This window comes from Cervus elaphus, chromosome 5 (assembly GCF_910594005.1).
Source record: "Cervus elaphus chromosome 5, mCerEla1.1, whole genome shotgun sequence".
NCBI lineage: Eukaryota > Metazoa > Chordata > Mammalia > Artiodactyla > Cervidae > Cervus > Cervus elaphus.
Window position 1 is genome coordinate 36,636,411 of NC_057819.1, and position 12,451 is coordinate 36,648,861.

At 45.7% G+C, this 12,451-nt stretch overlaps 1 protein-coding gene across 1 annotated transcript in view; it reads left to right on the plus strand.

The window, feature by feature from the left end:
- The first annotated feature begins 1,573 nt into the window (after nucleotides 1-1,573).
- Nucleotides 1,574-12,451, plus strand: part of FGF2 (fibroblast growth factor 2) — a 52,669-nt gene continuing 41,791 nt past the window's right edge. The window contains exon 1 of the mRNA XM_043902370.1: nucleotides 1,574-1,753. Coding sequence (XP_043758305.1) covers nucleotides 1,576-1,753 — 178 coding nt within the window. The 5' untranslated portion in view covers nucleotides 1,574-1,575. The remainder of the gene's footprint in view (nucleotides 1,754-12,451) is intronic.

The following is a 12,451-nucleotide window of genomic DNA, read 5'->3' on the forward strand; positions in this document are numbered from 1 at the left end:
AAATGTGTCTAGAGTTAAACCCATCTTGGAGCCTTATGAACAAATGCACCCATGGATAGTCTTTTGAAAGCAAACAAGTTCTTAAATAGAGGAACTTTTGTATTCTCACTTTTTCCAAGAAGCTTTCCCTTACCCCTGCCTATCCTCAAGCTGAATTACTCCTTGTCTGATATCTCTTGAAACTTCATTTTACTCTTCTATGGCCTTGATATTTTCTACTGTTAATAGTATTTGTGTTATTCTTGGTCCCCTTGTATGGCCTTCACTGTGCCAGAAGATCCCATTTGATCGGGCATCTCCCACTGCACTTACTGAATGCTTTGCACACAGTAGATGCTCAGCATATGAAGTTCTAAAGAAGAGTATTTTGCTAATCCGTAGTACCTGTAATACTCTACTGAAAAATAAAGTGGAATTAACCTCAATTTTGTAGTTTGGATTTTCAATACACTACCCTCCCTCCAAGAAGTGCCTAAAGGTTAAGCTAGAAAAAGACATTAACATGCTTCAGTCGCGATAAGGATTGGAGGGCCATCTTCATCTTTGCACGTTCACTAACTCAGGTTAGTCAGAGAAAAACCTTTTCCTCTGTGCAACTCAACCCCTTCTCTGGCCTCTCTCTCCCCTCCTGTTAGTAAAATACTTTAGCCTCCGCCTTCCATGTTAACAGATTGTGCCAGTGCGTGCCCGTCGTCTTTGGATGATTAGAGACGTTCAAAACCTATTCTGACACACAATTCTCCCTGACTTCCACTTCCTCTACTTCTTCGGGGTGGAAATAGTTCCTACGCTTTGAGACGCTGGCAGAGAATAAGAATGGGGGAGAAAATTGCATTTAAGCTTTGAAAAGTTGAGTCACGGCTGGTTGCTCAGCGAAAGCTCCGCAAAGTGGAGAAAGTCGAAACATGGTTTGGGCTGCGCGGAGCTGGGCTGGGGCGACTTCTGGGGAACCGGCGGGGCTGAGCCCCTAGAGCGGCGGAGGCCTGGGCCAGGGCCTCCCGCCGCGTCCCCGCACCTCCCCCGGCCCTGGCTCTCCCCCTCGGGCTCCCGGGGCACGGATGTCGCGCGCTTGCGTCCTGCGGCCCGAGCGCCCGACCCAGACACCCGCCCCAGCAAACCCGGAGCGAGTAGGGGGCGGTGCGCCGGAAGGGAGGCGGGCGGGGGGCGTGGGGGGTCGTGGGCGTCGGCGGGTGGAGACGTATTAGATGTGACGCCGCGGCCCGGCGGGCAGCAGACCGGCGGACGCGGTGCCCGCGGTGGCTAGCGGTTCCCGGGTGCTGCGGCTTAGGGAGGCGGCCCTCCCGAGAGCGGCGGCCGCAGAGGCATCCAGCCCTCACCCCCCGATCCCGGACCGCCGGGCTCCCCGCGCTCTAGGGCAGGCGGAGAGGGAAGCGGCCGAACAGCTCCAGCCTGGGGGCTCGCGGGCGCGGCCGCGTGCCGCGGGGCGGGAGGCTGGGGGGCCGGGGCCGGGGCCGCGCCCGCGCCCCGGAGCGCGTCGGAGGCCGGGGCCGGGGCGCGGCGGCTCCCCGCGCGGCTCCAGGGGCTCGGGGACCCCGCCAGGGCCTTGGTGGGGCCATGGCCGCCGGGAGCATCACCACGCTGCCCGCCCTGCCGGAGGACGGCGGCAGCGGCGCTTTCCCGCCGGGCCACTTCAAGGACCCCAAGCGGCTGTACTGCAAGAACGGGGGCTTCTTCCTGCGCATCCACCCCGACGGCCGAGTGGACGGGGTCCGCGAGAAGAGTGACCCTCACAGTAAGTGCTCCCCAGGTCTTCCTTCCCCGTGCCGTCTTCATCCCCTGCGGTTCTCTCCCCCGCCCCTGCCTTCCAGCCTCCGCGCTCCTTCTTCCTCTTCACTGTGACCCCAGTGGGACTTGCGGTTTCTCTCCGCTCGGCCCTCGGCGGTTTCGGGCTCACCACTCGCCCCCCTCCTGCCCCGAGCTGCGGTGGCGGTAGACTCCTCCAGGCTTCGGCGTGTGCCTGCAGCTCAGCTAACCCAGTCCCCTGGGCTCCGGGCGCCCGGGCTTTGCCGGCGGCTTCCTGGGCGCAGACAACCTGTCGTGTCGGGGGTGCAGGGCGGCCGAGCAGAGGCGAGCGGCTCAGCGAGGTGCCTCCCGCGCCCCCAGCCTGAAGTTGCGACCCCTTCTATGGGATGTCTGTAGTCTCCGGGGCAAAGCCAGGAGGGACCGCAGACCAATTACAAGATCCTTGTTGGAAAGATTCCTTGCATCAGGTTTGAGGATCAAATTAGTTGGAAGTACGGAGAGGACTCAATTTACTAGTCTACAGTTGCATTTTCTGTGAAAATAATAATAATGTATCTGTGGTAATAGAAATAAAATTGGTCTGAGTCGTTAGTTGTCAAACTAGGAGCGCATAAGAATCACCTGGAAGGTGTGTTTGTTGTGTGATTCATGGCTGAACCATCTCCCCGAGTTTCAGGTCTGGAGTGGGGCCTCATTTGCATTTCTAACTAGTTCCAGGTGATGCTGACCTGGGAGCACAGTTTGAGAACCCGCTGGTCTAGAGAAAGAGGAAGGAAAGAGATATAAAATAGGCTGATAAAAATAGATGAGTTTGAAGTGAGAGAAAGAGATCAGATATTTTAAAACTCATCCTGTAAGTGTAGGTAAAACATGTTTTGAAAGCTATTTGTTCTGCCATTCCTTCCTTAATCAATTTCAGGTGGAAAACTTGATTCTCTTGGGTTTTTTTTTTTCTCCCGAGAAAAGAACCGCAGGAGGCCTTCTTTACCTTGTGATGCTAATAGTGTGTCCTTTGGGGCTCTCCAGGTGCTACTGGTGGTAAAGAACCCACCTACTAGTGCCAGTGATGTAAGAGGTGCGGGTTGGATTCCTGGGTTGGAAAGATACCCTGGAGAAGGAAATGGCAACCCACTCCAGTATTCTTGCCTGGAGACTCCCCATGGACAGAGGAGCCTAGTGGGCTGCCGTCCTTAGGGTCACAAAGAGTCGGACACTGAAGGGACTTAGCAAGCTCTCACTCTGGGATGAGAGTTAGGAAGAGGAGAAAACTCTGCAGCCAAACCTAGCTGACAAATTCAGGAATGGGAAATGTCCCTTCATAAGAATTGGTCTTTATTGATTTCAAAATAGCAACAAGCAAAGGAGTCAGGTCTGTAACTTTTTTCAGGCCTGCTGTAATTAAATAATTTTCTCAACCACTTACATTATCCAGTAAAACCGAGAAGATGCTTGTAGCCCAATATATCGGTTAGCGCTCTCTATTTCGGTGACTATTTAGGTTTCACAAAATTATCTTTCTGTGTGGGGTTTATTCTGTGCTTTTCTGCCAAGGTAGCCCAGCTGAACAGGGCAAGGTGCACATATGTCCCAGTTTGTTTTGCTCTTTTCTAGTAGCACAAAAAGGAGTATGTTCTTTGATGAGAAGACACAAGAACTCATCCCCCAGATTAGGTTCTTACTGGGGCTTCCTCTAGTACGTTTTCCCCCAGACATTTTATGAGTTGCAGGTATTTTCTTTGGCGCTCTATTTCCTTTAAAACAAAACTGTTTGGGGCTGGGCTTTCCAGGTGGTGCAGTGGTAAGGAATTTGCCTGCCAATACAGGAGATGCAGGAGACGCTGGTTCGATCCCTGGATTGGGTAGATCCCCTGGAGAAGGGAATGGCAACAAACTCCAGTATTCTTGCCTGGGAAATCCCATGAGTGGAGGAGCCTGGCAGGCACAGACCAAGGGGTCACAAAAAATCAGACATGACGGAGTGACTGAGCACGCACACATGTATGGGAGTTAGTAAGGATAATTCTGCATTGCATATTACTTTACCACCCTTTTAAAAACAACTGTTAACTTTTTATCCCCAGTTTTGGGCTGGGCCATCATTACTGTATTCTTATTTTAGCTTAATGGTCTGAAATGGGATTGATCCTCTCCAGGGGACATTTGGCAGTGCCTGGAGCTGTTTCCACTCATCAGGCCTGGAAGAGTGATACTGTCATTTGCTAAGTAGAGGCCAGGGATGTTACGGTGCACAGGATACCTCCCTAATCCCTCAGCAAAAAAAAATGTCCTGACCGTAAATGTTTATAGTGCTAAGGCTGAGAAACCCTGCCAACCTGATAACTAGCTAAAGACCTTTAAAGTTTAAAGGTAAAGAGTAGATTACTCATCCAGACTTGTGGAGAGCACTGATTTTTAAAAATCACCTTGTACCAGGTGATAGACTGACAAGAATATAAACCTGAAAATGATAAATTTAAATGACTTTTGTATAGGCCAACCTGGACATATGTTTAATTAAGCACAGTGTTCCCCTCCCCCCCCCCCCCCCCAACATATCAAAGGTGATAAAACCAGGAGGAGACTGGCGGGAAATATATAGGAAAAAGAATGCCATACCAGTATCCTCTTAACCATATCCCCTCCATTCCCCTAAAGGAGCAAAACTGATCAGCAAACGTGGAGAAATAAAAGCTGTTAATGCTTGCTACAGCTTCCCACTGAATTAAGGTTCAGATATCTAGATGTATTTGAAACATTGGAAAACCCAAGGCCCCCTCCCTCAAACTGTTTTGTCCATACACCCAAAAATCTATCATTGGAGATTTATTCCTTTGGCATTAACTCTCTATCCAGATGTTTCTAAAATGCAAATGCAGTCTGCTCTCCGAATCCACAGTCTCCGTTTGTGGTGACGACGGCCCTACACGATTTCCACCAGGGGGACTCGCGCCTCGGCGGTGCTGGTGCGGGAAACCCTGGACCCGGGTCCTCGTGATACGGGGGAGGAGGCCTCTGGAAGGACGAGTGCAGCAATTACCGGGTTTTAACCTTCCGTGTGAATTAAACTGTGTGTGCGTGCTATTTCTTCCCCAAAAGCTGACCAGAAAGACTGGAGTTGAGGGGGGAGGCTGTGAAGTCGGTGGCATGAATGTGGGGTGCTGGCCAGGGGCGTGATTTCTTCCCCAAAAGCTGACCAGAAGGACTGGAGTTGAGGGGGGAGGCTGTGAAGTCGGGGGCATGAATGTGGGGCGCTGGCCAGGGGCGGGGGTCGTGGTTAGGTTTGAAGGGACACAGGGCAGGGCGGTGTGGCCGGGCGGGCAGCTGCAGGAAGGGTGGGCCAGTGACACCGCCAGCGTTTCCAGCTTCCCGGTTTTGCTGGAGATCACCTGTGTTTCTCCCCGGGTTCTCTCTTAAATTGTTTTCACATGAAAAGGCCCACTTTCCTGCACTTTTCTCACAATCCTGAAATAACCTGTGTTTGACACGAGTGTGTTGGTAAAAGCAGGATAAAAACAAAGACAGGGCCAGCCTGGGTGGCGCGCACCCACCTTCCCTTTGGTGTCCTGGATGTTTTGCCAGGCCCCTTCCACTTGCCCACGGGGATGTGGAACAGAAGTACATGCTCGGAAGTACTGAACCATGTGGAAACAGTCAGAAGACAGCACATTTTATCCCAGGCGGCACATACGACATGTGCTGGAGTATAGTAGGGGCAAAGTATGCTGCTTGTGTACATTTTAGCATTAAATTTATTCCAGATGCTTTTATTTTGGAAAAAAGGAAGGTAGTTAGACGTGCTGGATTGACCTTTGGGTCATCTCCCAGGAGGTGACCGCCTGCTTGCCACCCTGCTCCGGCTTTGGGCCTCCAGAGGACACCCGCGCCTTGAAGAGGCTGAGGGACCGGCCCACCCCCAAGTGGAGCCGGGTTGGGGTCCCGTCTGACTGCCACCCTCTGTGCCACATATTCCATGCAGCCCCGTCATTAAAAAGGAACTGTTCACCAGCCTCATTTTGTAGAAGAGGAGGTTGAGGTCCAGAGGCAGAACTGATTGCCTGAGTTTACTGCCGATTCTTGCCCACCTGCCCCCTTGTGGACTATCTCGGCCGTTCTGGCTTTTTAGGCTTCCTCCACTTCAAAATATTGACATAGTCAGTCGCTCTGGGGAGTTCTTACGAGTTCACGGGTTGCCTTTGGTTGTACCCCTGGAGTAATGAAGAAAGCCACCTTTTCTTCTCTTCCTTTATGTCAATGGGACTTTTGATTGATGACACCAGATTCTCCCCCCTTCACACACATACACCTTTTTTGGGTAATATCTGGCAAGTGGATCCCACCAATTTACTTTAATAAGCATACTGTTTACTCTAATGCCATTTGTGTGCAGTAAACAAATGAAGTAAGAACCCAATAGCTCATTTGATTGTGGAAATCGTGCTATTGGCTCGGCAATGAAAGGACAATTCATGAGTCATGGGTATTACCACACCTTAGGAGCCTTTTAAAATGAGTTTGATGCCAAATGACTTCAGCCCAGAACTGGCAATATCCTCTTGTGACATGCCCTGAGGGCTCTCTTTGTGTTTATAAAGTGGCCATCCCATAATTAGATTTTGACGGAGGTATGAAAAGTGGATCCTGAGTATTATGTTCAGATTTACGATGTTTTAAATGGATAGCTGAGATTTTTAGGTGTAATTAAAAAACGTTATGGGCAAAACAAGAACCATCCTCAATACATTATAATTATAAAATTGACTGTTCATCTACATGGTGATTCTCAGAAGTTACCATCAGCGATGTTGAAAAAAGGCAGTATAAGGTCTCGCATTATTAGAATTGTTATTTTCTGGCCAAAAGATGCCTGTGGAACAGGAGGTAACTACTCACATGCCGTTGCCTTTACTTGTTTTTCCAAACGCCCTGCTTGGGCCCCTTTGTCCTGTAACAAACATCTGTAAGAGACTGGCCTGGGGTAACCACTCTGTTACCGGGATTGGAACAAGACAAGTCAGCACATTTGGACTTGAACCTTAACCTCATTACCATATCCTCTCCAAACAAGTATTCTTGGTTCTATTTTGTTTTTGAGCTTGTCATTTTCTGCACTCTGAAATCAGGGATCTGGTCTTATGCTTAACTTGTATGTTGTCAAGTGTTTGGCTGTTGACAAAATAATTCAAGTCACGATTATCTTTGGGGAATTTTCATTGTGTCCCTGGTGGCTCAGCTGGTAAAGAATCTGCCTGCAATGCAAGAGACCTGGGTTTGACCCTTAGATCGGGAAGATCCCCTGGAGAAGGAATGACTACCCACTGCAGTATTCTTGCCTGGAGAATCCCATGGACAGAGGAGCCTGGTGGGCTACAGTGCATGGGGTCGCAAGAGTCGGACAGGACTTAGCGACTAAGCTGCCACCACCACATCAATGTGGCAACATGATTTTCAGTGTTTCCTTACTGTGCCCATTTTTGGGGGTAGCTACTGCTTTCTCTCTCTAAGCTAGGTTATTTATGGCCATAGGAATTTAGGCAGGGAATAAAGGAAAAATGGCAACTCCCAGGAACTTCACCGATTGAGCCACAGACCATAGTTCTTAGAAACCAGATTAATCCCATTCTAAATTCCTGTGGGATAGTTTTAGTTTGAAGAAATTTGGAGGGCCTAGAGGCAACAGATAGCCGATACTCAGTTTTTACTTTATGTCTCATCCCAGTTTTCCTTGTCACTCTTCCTGCATAGGGTGACTTTTGAGTTGACTGGTATATCCTTAATACTTACTCATTCATTTACAGTAATCAGTAATGTGTGTGTGTGTTTGCATTTGGGTTTTCTTTTAAAACATTATTTATTTGGTTGCTCTGGATCTTAGTTGCTGCATGTGAACTCTTAGTTGCCACAGGTGGGGTCTAGTTCCCTGACCAGGATCGAACCCAGGCCCCTCCGTTGGGAGTGCGGAGGCTTAGTCACTGGAATACCAAAGAAGTCACCTGCATTTGTATTTTCAAAGGGCTACTTACTTCCTCAAATTAAGTTACCCTCTAAATTAAATTATGCCATAGAATTCTCAAGTGTAAAGTTCACAGGTTTTTTAGGATATTGCAGAGGGGGTGGGGGGAGGTTGTTTTTTGTTTTTGTTTTTTATGTTTGTTTTGTTTTGCTTTTTAAAGGAAATTTGTGTAGTGTAGTAATGATCTGGCTAGATTCTGTGAGTGGGTTATTTTCTCTGTTCATGATTTATGCACTTTGAAAAAATTTGGCATCTTAGGGTAGGAACCATGATTTCTCCATATAAACAAACATCATAAAAAGACTTGTACCTTTTGCTCTGGGAATTCTCACTAAAAGTGAGCTGCTGATGAAAACATTCTATGTGGATAACTACTCATGGGCCACATGCTGTACAAAGCCTGGTCGAGCTTTACAGTTCTCTTGGTATAGTAATATATACAATTAGGCACTTAGTCAGCCTTTTAATGAAGATAATTATATGTAATAATTATATTTGGAAAAATGTAATTATATTTGAAATATTAAAAAGCTGGCTATTAGCATTTTTGGTGTAGTCTATAAAAAGATGATTCATTGCTCAGGATAATTAGTTTAAAGCTCTCATTATGAATTGTTTTCTTTAAAAAGCGTCTAAGATATTTACCATGTACTGTGTGATGTAAAATTCCTCAGGTATGCTGTGCATTGTTCGTTCATTCTTTTGTGATCAGTATCCTAGAATCTTGTACTCTTTTCTGCTTCGTCTCCTTTTCTCTTTCTAACTCTGGATTCTGCTTCTGGTATTCTACTTAAATCATTCTGGGCCCCCGCAGTCTTCCAGTTCAATCACATGGACTTATCCAGTTTGTCACCCTACTTCTGACACCTGACACCATTGTCTGCCTCTGTCTTCATGAATTCCTTGGCATATTAACCTGGTTTCTTCTCACCCTTCCAACTGTCTTTTCCTCTGGCCCCTCCGACCTTGGGTCTTTTGCTGTTGTATCCCCCAAGGCTCTGTTTTTGCCTCTCTTCCCATCCTTCCGAGTACTTGTGATCCTTCAGCACAGATCATTTCAGATCTCTCTGATTCTCTGTCTCTGTGTTATGGTCGTGTTCCTGCTGCCCAAAGGACAGATGTACTGCCGCAGCCTCAATTCATCCTGAAGAAAACAGAACGGAGCATCATTTTCTCCAACTGGCACCCTTCCTACTGAATTTCTGCCTGAAATGAAATTCTTCTTCTAGTCTCCTAAACTGGACACCTGGGACTCATCCCTGCCTCAGTGACTCTTCTTTGCCCTGTCGCTTGGTTTCCTCTGTCCTTTTCTTACCTGTGAACAGCCCCGCCCGACTTTCCCTCTGACATGTGACCTACCTGCTCGGTGTTATTTCGGCTGTTTACCATCCACACTCCCCTGATGCTGCCTGCGCTCCGTGCCTTTGTGATTGTCTCTGACCTGGTAGAACCATCACGATTACAGTTGGCTTTTCCACTTATGATCCTTGTTTTTGGAAAATCCTTCTTTATCATACCAATTCTTCTCTCATACTCTCCTCCCACTCTCCCTCTTCCCCGAGAAGATCTTTTACGAGCCAGCTCAATGGTCTTTTCCTTTGTGAAACTTTCCCCTACCTTCCCAGGGAGACTTAATTGTTTCTGTCTGTGCTTTTTTCCCCATAGTAGTTGGGATGTATTGTAGACTTAACAGTTTTTCTTGTAATTAATTGTTTACATGTCTGTCTCCTGCACTGGGACTGTTAGCTCTGTCTACTCAAAGAATTTGTGTTAAGTTCAGTGTGGACCCAACAGATGAGCCAAGTCTTCTGACTTCCTTTTTGACGGCATTCTGACTTCCTTCTTCTCCTCTTAGCCTTTGATCAGGCCATCTCCCTGAGCTGAAGTGCACTTAGTCCTCTTTCCTGACCCCAGTCCTCGGCTTTGCGTCAGACCCTGTGGCGTTCACATGGCCCTGTCTGGCCCTGTTACCCGTCTGTCCTCTCCTTCATGCTATCTAAAAATTCTCCCTAATAGCTCGATGTGTTTTAACCTCCTGTCCTTCAGTTTTACTGGAAATTTCTAGGTGGCAAGGATTTAAAAAAATTTAAACATTACCCAGTAGTACTTTACTCTCTTTTCTACTTTGAGGACTGAGACTGACTTTAGGCACTACAGAATTCCCTTGATGCAAATGAATGACCATGCTGAGGCCCATGAAGAGGTTCGATGTGTATTGTTGAATGAGCTAGAACTTTAAATAAATAAGCATATACACTTCAGCATGAAGTGTGCAAAGCAGATAAGTTGAATGTAGCATCACTGTGGTTCCTTCTGTGGACAGCTTTCACATTATTCAAAGGAGGCAATAAAGGTAAAACAATCATTTTGTTAGGATTAATTTTTATTGTGGAAGTTTTTCTTTTCAGCTATTGAATAACATGTCAACATTTCTAGCCAATTTCAGAACTAGCTGTGATCTTCTAATTAAAAACCATAGATCTGAGAGTTCATACTTGAATCAGGTATTTAATCCTTAAATCCCTTTCTTTTCCTCTGTCTCCTCCTCTCTTTTTAAAAGCTGTGAATCATTTTATAAATTAGGATTAAGAACTGTCTGGTACCATTATTAATATCCCTTTTGGCTGTGAGGAAATGGCACAAATAATTTCATCCTAATATTCATTCAGATTTATGAGCCAGTATTCATCACAACAATCTTAAAACTCTTGAAAGGATAGAAACTGTATGACAAAGTGAGTCATAGTCTTTGTGATGTGATGTCTGCAAGGGTGGGTGGGAGAGACTGCTGAATGACCAGTCTCATTCTGCTTTCTGAGCTGAATCATTTTGCAAATAGAAAACAATTCACAGATTTATAGATGGTCATAACATAAATAGGAAATGGACGAGAGTAACAGAGTCAAATAATACCTCTATTTAAAAAATTACTTTTTGGTTTGCATTACTCGCCAGTCAGGATGGCTGCTATCCAAAAGTCTACAAGCAATAAATGCTGGAGAGGGTGTGGAGAAAAGGGAACCCTCTTACACTGTTGGTGGGAATGCAAACTAGTACAGCCGCTATGGAAAACAGTGTGGAGATTTCTTAAAAAACTGGAAATAGAACTGCCATATGACCCAGCAATCCCACTTCTGGGCATACACACTGAGGAAACCAGATCTGAAAGAGACACGTGCACCCCGATGTTCATTGCAGCACTGTTTATAATAGCCAGGACATGGAAGCAACCTAGATGCCCATCAGCAGATGAATGGATAAGGAAGTTGTGGTACATATACACCATGGAATATTACTCAGCCGTTAAAAAGAATTCATTTGAATCAGTCCTAATGAGATGGATGAAACTGGAGCCCCTTATACAGAGTGAAGTAAGCCAGAAAGATAAAGAACATTACAGCATACTAACACATATATATGGAATTTAGAAAGATGGTAACGATAACCCTATATGCAAAACGGAAAAAGAGACACAGAAATACAGAACAGAACTCTGTGGGAGAATGTGAGGGTGGGATATTTCAAAAGAACAGCATGTATACTATTTATGGTGAAACAGATCACCAGCCCAGGTGGGATGCATGAGACAAGTGCTTGGGCCTGGTGCACTGGGAAGACCCAGAGGAATCGGGTGGAGAGGGAGGTGGGAGGGGGGATCGGGATGGGGAATACGTGTAAATCTATGGCTGATTCATATCAATGTATGACCAAAAAAAAATAAATAAATAAATAAATTACTTTTTGAAATATAACACATGATGAACAGTCTTTATTTTGAATTAGAAATGAAGTTAATCTACTGCCTAATAATACATATATTTTGATACCTGCTATATGTCTTTATATATTTTCATTTTTTCCTATTGGTTATGTTTCTTTTAAAAAATTCTCTTATGTAATTTGACCTTTATCTTCATAGCTATTTGTAGCTTTGGCTTATTTGATAATTGCGTGTGTGTTTGTGTGTGGAGAAGGAGGTGACTACTTGTATGGGAATTTGAGAGAAGAAGGTCCCTTTCCTCTTGAAAATTCTGATTCTGGGATAGTATAATCCTGCATTTTGCATGGTCTCCTTTTGTTACTTTTCATCTTATTAGAATTAGAAAGATGGAGAGTCTTTCTCTGAGTCAGATTTAACCTTTAATCTTTAAATGTAAGATTGATTTACCTTATTTCCTTGTTTGAGGCAAAGTATTTGTCAAAACAATTATATGAAAAGTAAACTATTCTAGTTTGAATGTGTTTCTTGAGTTTTAGAAGTTGAGAACTCTTCTTACATTCTTGTATTTATCCATTAAACTCAACAATTTAGTAATGGGGATATAATACAAATAAAATTGGGAAGCTAATGTTTCTAACTGGTTTAGTAGAGGACAATAGTATATCAAGAAGAAATATATTTCATTTAATACAACGTGTTGGATTAGAAAATAATTACAGCAATACCTTCAGTTGTTACAAGGTGGGAAAAGTAAGGCACAGATTATTTTGCAGGGAAGGTACTAAAACCAGGACGTGTTGATGGGATCTGTCCAGCCTGAGCCAGACACCGAAGCAGGTTCCATGGCAACTCGGCTGTGTCCCTGCACCTTTATAGAGGGAGGGCCCTTGTTTGGCCTTCACCAAACGACTTCACCTTGGACCTTGTTATGTACTGAGTGTTTTTTGAATGGATGG